We start from the raw sequence: 17732 nt of genomic DNA, 5'->3' as shown, positions 1-17732 counted from the left end.
CCCACCCCGACCCCAGGTCTCCCTGGCGCTGGACGTTCGCCTCCCTCTGGTGGTCCCCCCAGCCGCATCGTCCAGGCAGGAGCCAGGAGAGCCTGTGAGCCCGTGGGCCTGACACTGGTTTCCCCGTCCCCCCTGCCCTCCCGCCTGCCACCAGGCTCCTGTCGCCACGGCCCAGCCTCCTCACCCCGACCAGCGACACCAGGACCAACGCCTCGCCCCAGAAGCCGCTGGACCTGAAGCAGCTGAAGCAGCGAGCGGCCGCCATCCCCCCAATTGTGAGTCCCAGGCCCACCTCCCATGACCCAGGACCCCCACCCAGCCAGGACCCGCAGAGCCCCCATGACCTTTACTTCCTGTTGAGGAGACAATAAATCAGGCTGATCACAGGCCAGGGAGGTGGAGGCCCGGCATCTGCAGCGCCACCTCTTCCCACCACCTCCTGTTCCTGTAGAAATCCTCATGGAGACAGGCAGGAACAGTAGGGGGGCTGAGGGGCCCCCAAAGTACCCGGCCTGCAGGTCTCCTCCCTCTGGCTTCCCAGCCTGGCAGCTCTCACCACCCCACCCCTGCCTGCCGAGGGTTCTCCAGAGCCCCCCAGACCAGGCAGGAAGCCCCCCACTGTCACAACACCTCAGAGAGGAGGGCGGGGCCCCACCAGTTAACTTGAGACCCTCTGAAAGGGTTGGGGGGTTGTCCAGAAAATTCTCCAGGCCAAGCAGGAGGATCCTCAGAGGTGCCCGTGATTGTAACGGCTCAGTCATTGGTGGTGCTAGTGGTAAAGAACCCGCCTGCCAATGCAGCAGACGGAAGAGATGTGGGTTTGATCCCGGGTTAGGAAGATCCCCTGGAGGAGGGCATGGTAACCCACTCCAGTATTCTTGCCTGGGAAATCCCATGGGCAGAGGAGCCTGGCGGGCTACGGTCCATAGGGTGGCCAAGAGTTGGACACGACTGAAGTGACTTAGCACACCCACATAGTCATTGCCCTCTCCCAGGACGTGAGCCTGGCCTTCCAGTGCACCTGGGGGCTGTGGGCTGAAAGACTCCAAGCTGACCAGGGCTTTTTGAGTGAGGGGCACAAGGAGTGCCAGGCTGTGCTGCCTGCTCCCCACAGCCGGGCACTGTCCCATTTGTCAGCTCTGATCTCTCTGAGACCCCGAGAAATTTGAGGAAGAAGGAAGGGGCTAGGGGCAGGGTAATGAGGGCTCCCCATCCACAGCCAGGCACCCGGGATGGCTGGGCACACCCCCTACACTTTGCACAAAGCCCAACCTCCTGGCCCCTCAAGCCGTGTGCCCTTGGGTGTGTTGCTACCTCTCCTGGGCCTCAGTTTCGAGGCTGGTCACACGCAGGGGGCCTGGAAGGCTTTCCCTAGTCTCTGGGACCTGCAGACAGCCTGTAAAGACACTCGCTCCTCCTCGCTTTCCCCCAGCAGGTCACCAAAGTCCACGAGCCGCCCCGGGAGGAAGCAGCTCCCCCTAAGCCAGCTCCCCCTGCCCCCCCACCATCGCAGCACCTGCAGCCGGAGAGTGACACCCCCCAGCCGCCCAGCAGCAGCCCTCGAGGCAAAAGCAGGAGTCCTGCGCCTCCTGCCGAGAAGGAGGGTAAGTGTGTGTCAGTGGCTGAGGGAGTCAGAGGGAGAAGGGGCTGATGGGTGGGCATAAGGGGCCTTTTGTGTGTGCCGAGCAGCTGTTCCCAACTCCATGGCTGTGGCGGCAGGACAGGCCAAGTTAATGAGTGAAACGCGTGGGAGTGAGGCAGTAGGGGGTGGTGGGGACTGCAGCAAATTGGAGAACTCAACGTTCATTCTGAAGCGGGCTCACATTGGCCTCAGCCAAGAGTCACCACGTGGCAATTCAGGCCTGGGGTTGTGGGTTGTTCTTTCAGAGAAGCTAGAAATCCATCTTTTCATGTGAAATCTTAAGAGTTTCTCAACATTGGCAACTTCTCAAAATTTCTACAAGCTCTGTGCATATATGAAAACACGTCTGTGGCTGTTTCTGGTTTCATGTGATTCAGTCCACACGTGAGCTTCTAGAACCATGAGGCTCAGTGCCAGCTGGCAATAACTCTGGGCCTAGGCAGGAAGCACTGCCCTCTCCAGCTTTCACCCTGACCTTATTCCAGGCCGAGGTCACTGGGTTCACTGGGGAGCCAGTGAGTGATTCCCCGAGCAGCTGTGTTGCAGCAACTGCTCGGGGCATGCTTTACTGTCACCACGTGAAGTTCAAGGTCAGGAGACAGGTGGGGTCTGGTTTCTTGTTCTCTGGATCTTCTATCTCTGCCCCACTCCCCACTGGCCCCAAGAAGTGTCAAGCCTGTATCCCTAAGGGACACCCATCCCAGATCAGCCTGTCACAGCGCAAGCAATAGGGGCTGACCCCTCCCCCCAAAGGCTCCCCCCATGCTGTTCTAGCCCAGTCTCCTGAAGGCTGCTCTAGGGGTCTGAGGGCAGCGGGACCCCAGGCCACCGTCCCTGTCCAACACTGCCAGGGACGGACTCGGGCGGCCAGGGCCATCTGCGCCATCACCTCGAGCAACTTCTGGAACGGCATCTTGCCGTCTCTAGAAAGTCAGACTGGCCCTTGGCCATGGACCTCCCTGAGGGCGGTGCTGTGTGTCTGAGGACAAAAGCAGGGCTGTCCCTAAAGGAGGCCAGCTCCACATGTCGAAAGTGACAGGGTCTGCCAGACACTCCCTGGCTAATCGGCCCACCCCCCACCTGTCTCCCTGAGGCTACCTTCACCTGCCATAGGAAGTCTCAGATGCCACCCACGCGGACGGGCATGCATCCATCCATCCAGCGTGTGGCCAGGGGATCAGGACATGTGTTGAACACCCACCATCGCCAAGCACTACCCCTGGGAAGTGCGGGTCTGGCAGTGAGCAGGATGAAGTTCCTACTCTGGCCAGCTGCCCTTTTTGTGAATGAGAGAGTATGTTAAGCAGGGGAACACACAAGGAAGCAAGATGACCTCAGGGTAGTTCATGGAATGAATGAGACAAAATGGGGTGAGTGACAAGGGGCTCAGAGAAGGGGTCTCTGAGACCAGGAGAAGGCAGTGGTGGGAAGATCTGGGGGAAGGGCATTCCAGGCGCCGGGAGCAGCATGTGCAAAGGCCCTGGGGTAGGAGCAAGCTTGGTATGTTGGCAGAGCTGACACAGCAAGAGGTCCTGGTGGCTGGGGAGAGGGGAGGGGAGGATGGGAGATGGGGACCAGATCGTGCAGGGCCTGGTAGGCTGTGGTGCTGTGGGCGTTTGGTCTCGGGTGCAGGAAAAGAAAGCCTTTACAAGAGGAACTTTCAGGGTGTATGTGTGTGTTGGGGACTGAGGAGAGGTCAGGCAGTCCGATTTCTATTTTGAAAAGATCTTTTTCTCTGACCGTTGTTGGGAAGAAAGGGCTACAGGGAGTTGTGGGCAGATGGAGGAGGGCACAGCGCTGTTCCCGGCCAGCAGTGGTGGCAGTCTGGACTATGTGGGTGACCATGGAGATGGAAGCGGGGTGGTTTGGGATTTTGTTTCAGAGGCAAAGCCAGTGGAACCCGCTGAGGAACCTGAGTGTGGGGTTGAAAGCAGGGTGTCAGCTGCCTCCTGGGACCCTGCCAGTCACCCACGCTGGGCCCGGGACTCCCCATGGTGGGGGTGTGGTTTGCTGGGCAAGAGTGTAGTGTGAGACATGGGGTCTGGTCTGGAAGGACATTCGAGGGCCAGGACACTAGCCCAGGGCGGAGTAGCCGCATGGCAATGACAGGGGCCCATACAGCCTTGGCCAGCACCAGATCTGAGCCAGGTCAGGCTGCGCTTGGGTGGCTGGACACCGCACAGGGCCAGGCAGAGCCTGCTGGGACGGGTCACAGGCCCTGTCCCGAGAGAAGGTGAGCCACCTCCCCCCTGGTTTCTGAGTCTGGCGTTCGGCCCGTTGGCACGGCAGAGGGCCGCGCCGTTTCCTGGAATCGTTCGGCAGCACCAGAGATGGAGCACCTGGCGTCGGGTATGGTGGGCTGCCCTGCGGCTAGCACCCTTAGGCACATGCGTGAACTTGACACCCAGCTCGACCTCTCTCTGGTCTCTCCTGCCTCCCCTGCCCCCTGGCTCCACCCACCCCTCTGGCTCCCCGGGCCCAGCTGGAGGAACAGGTTGTCTTTCCAGGCTCTCGGCTGCCCGCCCAGCCTGGCGGGGGCCCAAGTTTCCCTTCCAGCACCGGAGGCCTCCCGCCCCCCTCCCACCACAGCTGGGGCTGAGCTGGAGAGAGCAGCCCGGGTGCGCACAGGGTCGGGTCGCTGGATGAGCGTCATCCGGGGCATCTGGGGATTTTTCTGGGCCCGGTGCAGGCCCTAGAGAGGTGTCCCATTAGAGGAGATTGAGTGTGAGAACCCCTACCTGGGTTACTGCCCACATGTGTGACGCCCCCCGCTGCAGGCTATCCCCACCAGCAGGCACATGGGTCCAGCAGGAGCTCTGTCTCTCCCAGGAGAGACGGGGAGGGTGTACAGCACGCACAGCCTCTACCCCACCTGCCGGGCCCACAGCGGGCACCTCTCATCGCTGCCAACACACTCCCGCTCACCCGGCCAGGTCTTCAGAACCTCACCCCTTCGTCATCTGGAGGTGGCCCCAGGGAGGACACCTGCCTGCCGTTCCCATCCCAGGCCTGGCGTTCCCAAGTTGTTAGCAGCCGGTTACTCCCTGGTCCCCCCACCCCCACCCCCCAGCTCCCAGGGGTCCTCCAGCTTGACACCAAGTCTCAAGGGAGAGGTTTGGTGCTTAGGGCCGATTTCAGCAGCGAGAGGCCACAGGAGAACACTGTGAAGACGGCCTGGCCTTTGGCCATGTCTGCAGGCAGTCCTCAGGCCTGAGAATCCAGGGTCAGTTGTTGCTCCTCTTCTGGTGCTCAGGGTGTGTTGCGAAGGTTAAGGTCACAGCCTGCAGCCCATCTACCTGGGCTCAGGGCTTCTGCTTGCTGGCTTTGAGCTTTTGACCTGGTGACTTCGCCTTTCCAAGCCTCTGTGTTCCCATCTGCAAAATGGGGATAATCCTCATCAGTTCCCTGAAGGGTGTTAGGAGGATAAACAAGTCAGTCCACACAGTGCCCTTAGTTGGAGCCCTCATGGGAGAGCTGTTCTATTATCTGCTACTGCAGCAGCCATGAGGTCAAGGGGTCAAATCCTGACTTGGCCAAATGATTGCTGCCAACCCTAGATAAGTCCATCAGTGTGTCCGTACTCAGCTCCCATTCCACAATGCCGGGCCTGGGCGCTCTCTCCCTCCCAAGTCTGCGAGGAGGCTCGTTGAGTTCATGCTTTCGAAACACCCGGCCCAGTGCCCGGACGTGGAACGCGCTAGTACACAGGCTGACGTGTGCGTGCTGTCATCCCAAGCATGTGGGCTCCTAGCCGCACCCACCAGAGCACACGTACACAGGTCTCGGCAAACTGTTCGACCACCTTCATCATCTAAAGAGATCAGCAAGCCTCTTCCGGAAAGGGCCAGATAGTAAATATTTCAGGCTTTGTGGGCCAGACAGTCTCTGTCGCAACTCCTCAGCTCTGCCGTAGATGATAAATAAGCAGGTACACATGACCACGTTTCGGTACAAGTGTACATGCAAAATCAGGCGGTGGGTGGGCCCCTTGCTGCCAGCTCCGTCCCCTGGTTGGGAGGTTTGTCCAGGCCCCTTGCTCACCTGGGGCCGGGCCAGTGCCTGTGTCTTTCCAGGGCTGAAATCAAGGGTTGCAGAGAGGCCCCCAGCCCACTCCCGAGGCACACTCGTGCTCAGGAGGACATTAACAGAGTCAGAGTGGTGCCTGGTCTGCAGACTTGGGGGAGCTCTACCCTAGGAGCCCTCCTCCTCCCCATCACTGTTGGCCGGGACCCTCCTCTGGCCGAGGCCAGCACTGCAGGCAAGGGGAGGGGGGCTCATTTGAGCAGGGCAGCCAGGGCTGGGGGCCTGAGGGCTGGCTGAGCGTGGCTGACTACCTGCCCTGCCTCACCCCTCAGCAGAGAAGCCTGTGTTCTTCCCGGCCTTTGCAGCTGAGAGCCAGAAGCTGCCCGCGGACCCCTCATGCTGGACGTCAGGCCTGCCCTTCCCTGTGCCCCCTCGCGAGGTGATCAAGGCCTCTCCGCATGCCCCTGACCCCCTGGCCTTCTCCTATGCCCCACCTGGTGAGTAGTTCACCCCAGCCGGCCTCCTCCACAAGTCAGCCAGCGGGCAATCACTAGGTACCACCAGTCACCCACCAATCACTCGGCACTGCTTGGAACTGCATGCAGAAGGATCTTAGAATCTGACAGGTCCTAATGGGAGGGACGGTCTGGTCAGTGAAGGGAAAGGGGGCTCCACTGAGGTTTGAGGAATCTCCAGCATGACAACGGAAGCACTGGTACTAGGGAGGTGCTTGAGCTGATGATGAGAGAGGCAGGTTTGGAGTGGGAGCGCCAACTCCCACCAGTGACTTAGAGCTGGAGAATGAGCAGGTCGAGAGAAAGGTGTAAGGAGGGAAGGAGACAGCTTTGGCTTACAAATATAGTCACGCTGGATTTAGATCTTTCTTGAGGTTCCCAGTCCTGCTAGGCCCTACCAGCCATAGAAGGAGCAAGGCTAGAGGTGGATAGGGACTTTAATTAGCAAAGGTCATCCTCAGCAGAGCTGATCCTGCAGGATGAATGAGCCAAAAGAGCCAGAAAAACAGGGAAGGGTATGCCAGGCAGTGGGAACAGCATGAGCAAAGGTCCGGAGGCAGGAAAGAGCAGGCAAAGCTTGAGACACTGAATCAGACTGCCATTGTGGAAGCGCAGTGCCCAGTGAGCCTGGGGAGACCACACCCACAAGGTCAGGTGAGCCTGAAAGCTGTGTCACAGGCTAAGATCTAACCCTGAAGGCAGTGGGGAGCCATAGAAGGTTCACAGCAGCAGAGGCGGGGGGAGCAGGTGAACCAGTAGACTTTGAAAATGATCCTTTTGGTTCCTGTGAGGGGAATGAACTATTGGAGAGTAAAGGAGGGATGGGGAGACCAGTTAAGGAGTCTAGGGAGAGTGGAGGGACCTGGTCCAGGACCCGGAGGTGAGGTGGATGGAGGGAGGTGGGGTGGGTGGGCATAGTGGTGTCTGAACCAAGGATGCAGACAGCTCCTCAGGGCAGAGGTGGGAGAGGAGCAGTAGGGGGCGTGTGTGGACAGGCACTCCCCTGGACAGGACAGGGACAGGGTGGGGAGCGGCCCCGGGGGCTGTGTCTCTGACTGCTCTGGAGCCCCATGAAGGACAGACATGTGCCCTGCAGGTCACCCGCTGCCCCTGGGCCTCCACGACAGCGCCCGGCCCGTCCTGCCACGGCCACCCACCATCTCCAACCCACCGCCCCTCATCTCCTCCACCAAGCACCCCAGCGTCCTCGAGAGGCAAATGGGGGCCATCTCCCAGGTGAGGTGGGAGGGCCAGCTCCCCAGAAATACCTGTGCCAGCTGGTGCCCAGAGAATAGCCCCTTCCTCTTTTAAGGGTTTGGCCTTTCCATCTGTACAGTTGGGGGAGGGGTCGCTGGGGTGGATGGTGTTTGGGTGGGGGCCAGGCCCCCAAGTGGCTGGGTCCAAGCTGGCTACAGTCTGCCCCAGGCTTCAGGACCTTGGGAGGTCACCCCATGGGGCATTCAAGAGCGGGGGCACTGCATCCAGACTATGCGGCCTTTGGCAAGTTACTTGACCTCTCTGCACCTCCCTGTGAAACGGAAGAGCATGCTCACGAGACATCAGCATGTGCAAAGCCTTGGTCTGCCTGCCCCTTCATCTCCCTGACCTGCTGCCGTGTATTGAGGGCAGGGGCAAGGCTTCCGCTTGGCCCAGATGCTCGTGGGCAGCATTTCCTTTAAACCAGGTCATGATGGCCACCACACAGGTGAGGGCCCTGAGGCTCAGGAGAGGCAGTGACTTCTCCACAGTCACTCAGCGGGGCAGCGGGGCCGGGATTTGAGCCCCAGGCCTCCCTGACCCGTGTGTGGTCCCGAGGTTCCCCTCCTCTTGCGCTCTCGTGAAAGCGGGTGTCAGGAAGCCCTGGTTGAAGCCTCTGGGACCCATGACCTCTGCCCCCACAGGGAATGTCGGTGCAGCTCCACGTCCCATACTCAGAGCATGCCAAGGCCCCCGTGGGCCCCATCGCCATGGGGCTGCCTCTCGCCATGGACCCCAAGAAGCTGAGTAAGGATCCAGACCCCCAACCTTGATGGCCGGGGCTCGTCTCCCATCCTTTGTGTCAAGGGGTGAGGGAGGGCAATTTGGCCTTTGGGACTCTGGCCTGAGCATGGTGGGGAAGACCCCCAGCCCCTGGGTAGGGCGGGGCGGGGGGCCATGCCTCCCATTCCCTGCCCTGTGGCTCTGCTCACTGCTCTCGCCCATCCCCAGCACCGTTCAGCGGAGTGAAGCAGGAGCAGCTGTCCCCACGGGGCCAGGCCGGACCCCCTGAGAGCCTGGGGGTGCCTACGGCCCAGGAGACCTCCGTCCTGAGAGGTGAGGGCGTGGGAGCTGGGCATGAGGCACCGTGTCTTGCCCTCATCCCTGTGGCTGCCCCTCCATCCCGAGGAGGGTCGAGGCAGGAATGGGACCTCTTATCCAAAACCTAGCTGAGAAGTGTCAGCTCCCAGAGGGTTTGGCAGCCTCTCTTCCCAAGTGTCTGTCTCTCCCTTTAGGGGCGGGGGACTCTGCATTGAGACACCGTGAGTGGAGCGGGTGGAGCTTGCAGGTCACCAGGAGCACAGCTGGGGTGGCTCTGGGCCCGGCTCTTAAGCCCTGTGTCTCATGTCTTCCAGGGACGTCTCTGGGCTCGGTTCCAGGCGGAAGCATCACCAAGGGCACCCCCAGCACGCGGGTCCCCTCCGAGAGCCCCATCACGTACCGCGGCTCCATCACCCACGTAGGTGTCCAGGGCCACAGTGTGCGGGACCAGGGTGGGACTCGCAGGCGGCATTCTGGACGTGGCCCCGATTGTGGACAAAGCAGTGGGCAGCCCACCCATTCCCCCCCACCGGCATCCCTGAGTGGCCCCTGCCCCAGTGGATGGGGTGGCTTCCTGGGGGTACCCGCCTGTTCTGTGAGCGTTCATCTTCTCTCCTGGGAGCCAGGCATTTAACGTGCTGAGCAAAAACCTCGAGGCCCCCCGAGGACCTGGCAGGGCAGCAGAGGGAGGCAGACCAGTGAAAACTGAGCGGTGATTTCAGACTTTGTCAAACTCTGCGATTAAGAGCGTCCAGTGCTGCCGAGGCCACATAGACAGGGGAGCTGGGGGAGACCTCTCAGAGGTGTGAGCCCTTCAGGAGCCTCAGGGAACAGCACCCCCTCCCATATGTGTCTTAATGATGAAACTTCAGGCCGCAGGCTCTGACAGTGAGGTGTCTTTGCAGCCCAGAGGCCTCAGATCATACCACAGAGGGGAGCCCCTCACACTTCATGTTTCTCTAAGACCTGTCGGTTTTGAAATCACCAGCTTACGAAGGCAGCTGCCAGGTACCTAGGGCCAAAGGCAGGCCACACACTCACCCAGGCAGGGGACCGACGCCCCCTGATTCAGTTTTGAAACCCCTTTGGTAAAATTGTCTCTCGCTGAGTCATTCTCATATTGAGTCGAGTCGTTCAGTTGTGTCTGACTTTTTGCAACCCCATGGACTGCAGCACTCACACACCAGGCCTCCCTGTCCCTCACTATCTCCCAGAGTTTGCCCAAATTCATATTCATTGCATCAGTGATGCCATTTAACCATCTCATCCTCTGTCACTCTCTTCTCCTTTTGCCTTGAATCTTTCCCAGCATCAGGGTCTTTTTCAATGAGTCGGCTTTTTGCATCAGGTGGCCAAAGTATTGGAGCTTCAGTATCAGTACTCAAATAGAGTAGGGATTCTTAAATCACTTTTTTTTTGGCGTGTGGGATCTTAACTTCCCAACCAGGGATTGAACCTGCACCCTCTGCATTTGAAGTGCAGAGTCTTAACCACCGGACAGCCAGGGAAGCCCTGCTGAGTCATTCTCGTAGAGTGGTTTGGGGTTAAAGGTCGACATCTGAAGTGCCTGGGCATCCGTCGGCCTCTGCTTTCCAGGTGGCCATGACCCGAGCCGTGTCGGTCACTCACACGCCTGTGATGGTTGTTGGCAGAGGGTGGCAGCTGCCAAATGTGTGAGGGTCAGACTTTCCCATAGCCTCTCGACCAGGTGGTGATGAAATCTGTGCGGGGAACACAAACACACAGACACACACGAACACACACACACACACTCTTACACACGTAGACTTCCAATGCGTGTGCTTATGTCAGCTGCCCCTGGAGAGGCCTTTCCTGATGACGTGCAGTTGGCTCCGCTGCCCTGTGCCCTTTTGAGGAGAGAGGTGACTGCCCACCCCTGGACCGTCACCCAAACTGAAGCCCGTTTATTCTGCACAAGTCTTCCAAAGTGTGACCAGTGGATCCTACCTAGGGTGTCTGCTTTGAGACATCTGGGGAGACCTGTCTGGAGACCTGTTAGGGCATTTTGTTTTTCTCCAACTTGAACACCAGGATTTGGGATAAAAGCCCAGGGGGTGCCAGTCATCCCTTACCCCATAGAAGGATGTTTCTTGGCAGAGATGCTCCCATGGGGAGACTCGAAGGGCACCAGTCCCGGGCTTGGCACACGGTCAGACTCACATCTCTGAATCGGCTCTTGGATTCATAGAAGGAGAAGAGAGACGTCTTGATCTGGGGACGGCTTGTCTGTGCCAAGTGCCTTCGAGAATCGTGGGCAGAGATTGTGTCTGTTTTGCAGATGTACAGACTGAGGCTCAGAGAGGCAGAGTGACTTGACAGAGGTCACAGAGCAACTCGCTGGTAAAGTTGCTGTTTGCCATCCAGCAGTCTGACTCCAGATTTATATTCTGATCCCCACACTCATGTTCCTGGAAGTCATCCAAGGCAGGATGCTACCCCATGGGGCTATCTTCTGTCTGCCTGAATACACCCCTCAATAGGAAGCACATTCCCTCTAAGGCCGTAGTTCCTGACAGGGGCAATTTTATCCTCCAGGGGACACTGGGGAGTGTCTGGGGACATCTTTGATTGTCATATCTGGAGGGGCAGGTTGAGGGGATCACATGGCATCTAGTGGGTAGAGCCCAGGGTGCCGGGGTAGGGGCCACTGCTAAGTGTCCTGCAGTGCCCAGGGTGGCCCCCACAGGTCACAGTGCCGAGGTTGAGAAACCCTGTGCAGAGCTCAGATTTCTGGTGTCCTGCCGTGATGTGAGTCCCCACTCTCGTTTGGGGAGCGACACGCGGTCACAGGCACGTGGACCGGCATCCCAGCATCCAGGCTCTGAGAAAGTACAATTCACGTAGTACAAGTGGAAACACGGCCCGGTGCCAGACCACCCGGCTCCCCAGCCTGGCTCTGCCCTCGTTTAGCCAGGTGACCCTGGGCAAAGCTACCTGGTGTCTTGGTGGCTGGGTTTCCTCTTCTGAAATAGGCACAGCAGTACCTGACTCAGTTTCAGGATTAAATGAGTCAATACCTGTACAGGGTTCAGAGCTTATTGTTAACATCGCTGATGTCTGTTCCGTGTGGTTGTGTTCTGGAGGGCTCTGCCTCCCCCATTTTTTCTTTCTTCCCTTGGCCACATGGCAGCTTGCAGGATCTTATTTCCTCGACCAGGAATTGAACCTGGGTGCCGGCAGTGAAAGCATGGAGTCCTAGCCGCTGGACCGCCAGGGAAGTCCCTCTGCCTTCCCTTTTGAAGCCGCATGTGTATGAACATGTATGCAGTGATATACACATGTGTGCCTGTGTGGATTTGGAAGGCACACGTGCACACGTCCTGGTCATGTCTGGCGATCTGGGGGGGTGGGTACAGTCCCTGGCCAGAGCCTGCAGGTGATCACCCGCCTCCGCACCCGCAGGGCACACCGGCCGATGTCCTGTACAAGGGAACCATCACCAGGATTATCGGTGAGGACAGCCCGAGCCGCCTGGACCGCAGCCGGGAGGATGGGCTGCCCAAGGGCCACGTCATCTACGAGGGCAAGAAGGGCCATGTGCTGTCCTATGAGGGTGAGTGATGCCGCCATGGCTATGAGAAGCTGGTGGGCGGGCAGGGGCTGGCCAAGCCATCCCACTCAGGGCTCTTTGATGTCCAGCAAGGACTCCCGAGGTAGAGAACCAATGGGGACCTGGAGGTAGTTGTTCATCTGGTCGCTTGATATTTACTGGGGGCCACCCATATGCCAGGGGTTGGGGGTCCAGCAGATGAAGCCCCCTCAGAAGGCTCTCAGGACAACCCCCCTCCCCAGGTGCAAATGGGAAGTCACCTTATTAATCTCGTCATTAAACCTGTCTGTATCCACTGTGGCTTATTCACCGAACCCCAGACTTTGGTGTTTCTGGAGCTGGTCAAGAGAGAAGGTTCCAGAAAATATGGTTGGGGTTAAAGGGCAGCCAGATGTCTTCAGGAAACAAGTCTTGGGGAGTGTGTTGCCCTCCTATCAGCTGTGTGTGGTTGAGAGCCGAGGTGAAGGACTGTCTTCCCTTTTCCAGGTGTGGGAGCTGAGGTACAATGGTGTCCAGTGGTTCTTCTGTACCCCTCAGAGAACAGGAGCCCTGGGATGGGGGTGGGGAGAGTCTTTGGTCCATTGAGGTGGGTTCCTCGCGAGGCAGGGCTGGGGTGACACCAGGAAGCACAATCAGAGAGGTGGTGACCTCCCCGTCCCTGTAGGTATGTAAGTCAGAGGAGCTGAAGATCGGCCTTAGCTGCCTCCCACCTCTGCCTAGTTCTTTACAGTTTAGGAAGCAGACTTATGGCCAGCCTTGCGAGTTGGGGAATAGGCCCAGGGAGCAGAAGCCCGCAGCTCACACCCCTAGGCTCCTGGCAAAGGCTGCGCTCTCTGATTGACCGCACGAGGGTGGCAGGCAGGGGCGGTAACCAGTGACACGCCGCCCCCTTATGCCCTGGGCCCCCCACTTCAGTGTTCCTCACTCCACTCACCCTCCCTGGGTTCCGCTTCCCCACCCAGAAGCCCTGCCTGGAAGGAATTAAGGGAATCAAGGGCTGAGATGTCAATTTCCTGGCAGCCTCGGGCACCCAGGGGTGCAGAGATAAAAGCCGCTAATGGGCGCCCCTCTCAGCCGCTGGCAGCCGTAGGGCCGCAAATTGCTTTTCCTCCGATGGGCGGGTGCTTTCTCTTCACTATCAGCCTCCACCGGCCCGGCCCCCAGCCCCCACGGCCCCCTAGGTCCTGGGAAGCGGAGGTGGTACCGTGGGGCTTAGGCACTTGCCTCTCTCTGCTACCAAGTGGTGGAGACAGCCTTGGGGACAGGCTGTCAGCTGTGTTCTGTGCCAGCCTCAGTACGGCTGAGGGCCCTGGGGGATGGCCAGGGGCCCTGGGAAGGGTGGACAGAGAGGCAGTCAAGGTGTCGTGAGCAGGGAGCCCTGGGTGGCATCCCCACTCAGGCTTCCACATCAGTTCTTGAGCCCCTACAGGCCTTAGGTTTAGCATCCTCCGAAAGGGTGTCGTCAAGGCTTTTCATTCCTCACATGCTTCCTGGGGCCTGGGGACTAGTCATGCCAGTGGCAGGCGGTAGATGGTGGGGAGGAGACTGTGGCAACCCCGGGAGTGATGGCCATCTCTACAGGGGCCCCTGCCTCTGTTCTCCGACAGCTGATTGTCACCCTGCAACAAGTGCAAGCTCGCCAGCCAGACTTCTGATCTCTCCATTTTTATCTGACATCTCCTGGTGTTTAAACATCAGCGATCAATTTTGAGAAAAATTAGGAGCGGCAATACCGTCTCTCCGCCGGCCAGTAGTTTGTAACCCCATGGAGGAGCTCCTGCTCTGAGGATCTCTCGGGGTCGTGATGGAAATCCGTGAGAGCCAGGGTACCCTTTATCCTAAGGGGCCAGCCTGGGGCATGCGGGACTTGCTTCTGAAACCCGCGGACTCCACCACCCCTGGAAGGAGAGACTGACTCGGGAGCCTCCAGCCCAATGGGCAAGACCGAACCGTGGCCTCCTCAGGGCCCCCCTCCTGGCTGCTCAGACCCATGGCCTGTCAAGCACCCGTGTGCCCAGCCTGACGTGCCCGCCCTCTGGGCTCAGCCTGGCTTGATGAGGCCACCCATGCTGTGGACCCTCCTTGTCCCTCCCACCTCCAACTAGACACACACTCTCCCCACGTGGACACAGATCCACATAGTTTTTTGCACGTGGCCTCACGTCGTTCACAGTGGACAGGCACACACACAGTGGCACACGTATGCACACACACAGACCCGCATTGACACACAGGGATGGTCGTGCCAGCCCTGCGTGTTCACACTCGGGTGGTGCATCTTTGCTCACATGCACACGTTTCCACACATTCACATCACATGTCTGCTCCCACGAGTGCTCGTCTGTGCACAGACTCACATGCCTGCGGACAGTCAAAGGACAGACCCACCAACCAGCAGAGCATGCCCTGGGCTGGACTGCCGGCTGGGGTTCCTGCGGGAAGGCTCAGCTGGGCCCGGCTTCAGCTGCGTGACCAACGGGCTCTCATGACAGGGGTCTGTTTGAGCCGCCGTCGCCTTCCGGCCCTCCAGTTTGCTGGCCCTGGGCTCACTGCACACAGCCTCCCGGGGCCGCTCTGCATCGTAAGCGTGGTCTGGTTTCCAGGTGGCATGTCCGTACCCCAGTGCTCCAAGGAGGACGGCAGGAGCAGCTCGGGCCCTCCCCACGAGACAGCCGCCCCCAAGCGCACCTACGACATGATGGAGGGCCGTGTCAGCCGGGCCATCTCCTCAGCCAGCATAGAAGGTGTGTGCCCTGCCCGGCTCCCTACTCTGGGGGTGGAGCGGGGGCCGTAAGACCTGCCCCGGGGGGCTTCCCCACTTGCTGGGTTACATCAGCTCCCCCTGGACGGAGTGCAGGAATAGTTATCCGGACTTTACAGATAGGAAAACTGAGGCTGGGAGTTTCTGAGCCTCCATCCGGAGGTAGCACAGGGCCCAGAAAGCGGGCCACTTGCCAGCTGGGTCCTCTGTCGCCACCACCACCAGCATCATCTCGGGGACTGGGTGGCTGGAGGGACCCGCTGGAGGGAGGCAGGGGCTGTAGACTCTGGCCGGTCATTGCGCAAGGCCGGGTCAGGGAGCCGTGAGACAATGCTGTCGCCCGCCCCCTCCAGGTCTCATGGGCCGTGCCATCCCGCCTGAGCGACACAGCCCCCACCACCTCAAAGAGCAGCACCATATCCGAGGCTCCATCACACAAGGTAAGTTGCCCTCTACTCCCGGCGTGCCCAGCCACCGCACCCTCGTGGCAGCTGCAACAGGCCCTCGGGTTTACAGTCAAGATGGGCAGGGGAGGGAAGGCATACCAGAGTGCCATAGGCACCCAGGGAAGGCGTGTAACACATGTGTACGTGACAGGTACGGGTGCAGGTTGAAAGGCAGAGCAAGGCATGAAAACAAAAATCGAAAGCAAACTACTACCCATCACCCTTCACTCTGTCATTTAATGAGCATCTCCTGTGCTCTGTGCTGGGTGCTACCCCAAGTGCTCTCTGTTCCTTATCTTATGGAACAGCCTCCGAAAGGAAGACACCCACGTTCTCCTGGCTGGTCAGTGGCAAGCCAGGTACTTTTTAACATGCTTTGTATCTGTATCATCCCACTGAATGTGAATGACTTGGTGAGGTGCTTCAGTTAATACTCCCATTCTATATATGAAGAATCTGAGGCTCAGAGAGGTCAAGTCACGTGCTTAAGGTCACACAGCACGTGAGGACTTGAACCCAGGTAGTCAGGCTTCAGAATCTGCCCCAGGTTAGGATGAGCAAGGTGGGAGGCAAGTGCCCACGCGTTAGCGCCCCCTCCTCCCTGGCAGGGATCCCACGGTCCTACGTGGAGGCCCAGGAAGACTACCAGCGCCGGGAGGCCAAGCTCCTGAAGCGCGAGGGCACGCCGCCACCGCCACCTCCGCCCCCTCGGGACCTGGCTGAGGCCTACAAGGCCCGGCCCTTGGAGGCCCTGGGTCCTCTGAAGCTGAAGCCAGCCCACGAAGGCCTGGTGGCGACGGTGAAGGAGGCTGGCCGCTCCATCCACGAAATTCCACGGGAGGAGCTGCGGCGCACACCTGAGCTGCCCCTGGCCCCCCGGCCGCTCAAGGAGGGCTCCATCACGCAGGTACGGGGGCCAAGGTCAGGGTAGAGGATACCAATAGGCATGGCTCTGGCCCCTACAAGTGGGAAGCTGAGGCCTGGACTTGTTGAGTGCCACACCCAAGGTCACACAGCTGCTAACTACTGAGTTGTCATTACATCCATTCCAGGGTCCATAGCAGGTGCTTTATATTATACTCATGACCTCATTCAGTTGTATTTACAGCCCAGGAGAGTCATACCCAGGCTTCCCAGGTGGCTCAGTGGGTAAAGAATCCGCCTGCAATGCAGGAGACACAGGAGACATGTGTTTGATCCCTGGACTGGGAAGATCCCCTGGAGAAGGGCATGGCAACCCACTCCAGTATTCTTGCCTGGAGAATCCCATGGACAGAGGAGCCTTGCAGGCTATAGTCCGTAGGATCACAAAGAGTCAGACACAACTGAAGCATCTGAGCATGAAGTTATACCCATCACCCCCATTCTTCAGATGGAAAAACTGAGGCCCAGAGAGGTCAAGAAGCTTGCTGAGAGCCCAGAGCTAGGTGTACTAAAGCTTGATTGCACCCTAAGTGTGAGCCAGGCGCTCACTGCCTGAGAACTTGGCGTCATGACTTATGTAACCCTCACAACAGTGTTGTGAGGTGTCCTCATTTTAGTGGTGACGAAACAGGTTCAGAGAGGTTAAGCAACTTATCCGGGGTCACACAGCAAGTAAATGGCCATTGTGAACCTCAAATCCAGATGTCCTTACATCTGTAGCATCTTTGTGTCTTGGCCTCCTCCGGCAGGTTGCATCCCCACCCAACCCCTGCGCCTATCCACTGCCTGCACTGGGCCCCCCAGAAGCCCCAGCCTGGAAGGGGAAGATGAACTCTGACTCTGTGAGGAGCTGGTCCCTTAGAGGACCTAAGGGCCACTGTCTTTTCACAGGGTCAGAGATGTGAACAGGAAGGAGAATGAGATCCATGGGGGACTGCATGGCTAAGAGGTGGTAGGGAGGTGTCCAGGGGGCCTCACAGTTGAGTCAAGGCTCAGAATCACCTAGGGAAAAGGCAGGAGTGGTGGGAAGGCCGTCGAAGGCCAGGGATCAGGTTTGGCACTCAGCCTCCAGGCAGTTGGGGGTCACTGGCAAGAGTCCATCGTAGATCCAAAAGGGAGGCCAGTCTGATTCTAGAATATTCTTTCTAAAATGAGGGCATTTCCTCTTCTTAAGAAAGTAAGTAAAACATTCGTGAATAAAAGCAGAGTCCTCTTACTTGCAAAGACACAGAGCCCACTGTATCCTAGGTTTCCCAGGCTTGCTTAGACAGGGTGGGGTCTTCTCCCAGGCAGCCGGGTTACAGTCTCATCATGACCCCTGTTCCTTCAGCTGCCCTTTCTGGCCAAAGAGCAGACATAACCTTAGCCCTGACCTCTGAGACTTGAACCTCAGGGTGGTGGAACTGGATTTTACTGCTGGATTTTCTGGCTTGGCTTTGGGTGGGTCAGGGAGGGTCCCAGACTGATGGGAAGAAGGCATTTACCCTCATGGGGTTGTTAAGTTTCTTTCCAGCAAATCCCAAGGGCCAACCGAGGGTCCCCCACTTGCTTC

The 17732-nt window shown here is 58.8% G+C and overlaps 1 protein-coding gene across 15 annotated transcripts in view; it reads left to right on the top strand.

Annotated features, from left to right (window-relative positions):
- Window positions 1-17732, top strand: part of NCOR2 (nuclear receptor corepressor 2) — a 237237-nt gene that overhangs the window by 198701 nt on the left and 20804 nt on the right. For 11 of the 15 annotated variants that reach the window (XM_027567024.1, XM_027567022.1, XM_027567019.1 and 8 more), the window contains 11 exons: window positions 155-275; window positions 1433-1604; window positions 5998-6162; window positions 7277-7416; window positions 8082-8184; window positions 8389-8493; window positions 8793-8896; window positions 11902-12052; window positions 14653-14793; window positions 15164-15250; window positions 15865-16163. In XM_027567024.1, the coding sequence (XP_027422825.1) occupies window positions 155-275; window positions 1433-1604; window positions 5998-6162; window positions 7277-7416; window positions 8082-8184; window positions 8389-8493; window positions 8793-8896; window positions 11902-12052; window positions 14653-14793; window positions 15164-15250; window positions 15865-16163 (1588 nt within the window). The remainder of the gene's footprint in view (window positions 1-154; window positions 276-1432; window positions 1605-5997; window positions 6163-7276; window positions 7417-8081; window positions 8185-8388; window positions 8494-8792; window positions 8897-11901; window positions 12053-14652; window positions 14794-15163; window positions 15251-15864; window positions 16164-17732) is intronic. The other 4 variants (XM_027567023.1, XM_027567028.1, XM_027567025.1 and 1 more) reach the window with 3 other exon arrangements.

The sequence above is a fragment of the Bos indicus x Bos taurus genome, chromosome 17 (genome assembly GCF_003369695.1).
Source record: "Bos indicus x Bos taurus breed Angus x Brahman F1 hybrid chromosome 17, Bos_hybrid_MaternalHap_v2.0, whole genome shotgun sequence".
In the NCBI taxonomy this organism is placed as follows: domain Eukaryota; kingdom Metazoa; phylum Chordata; class Mammalia; order Artiodactyla; family Bovidae; genus Bos; species Bos indicus x Bos taurus.
This window is presented reverse-complemented; position numbering and strand designations above follow the sequence as displayed.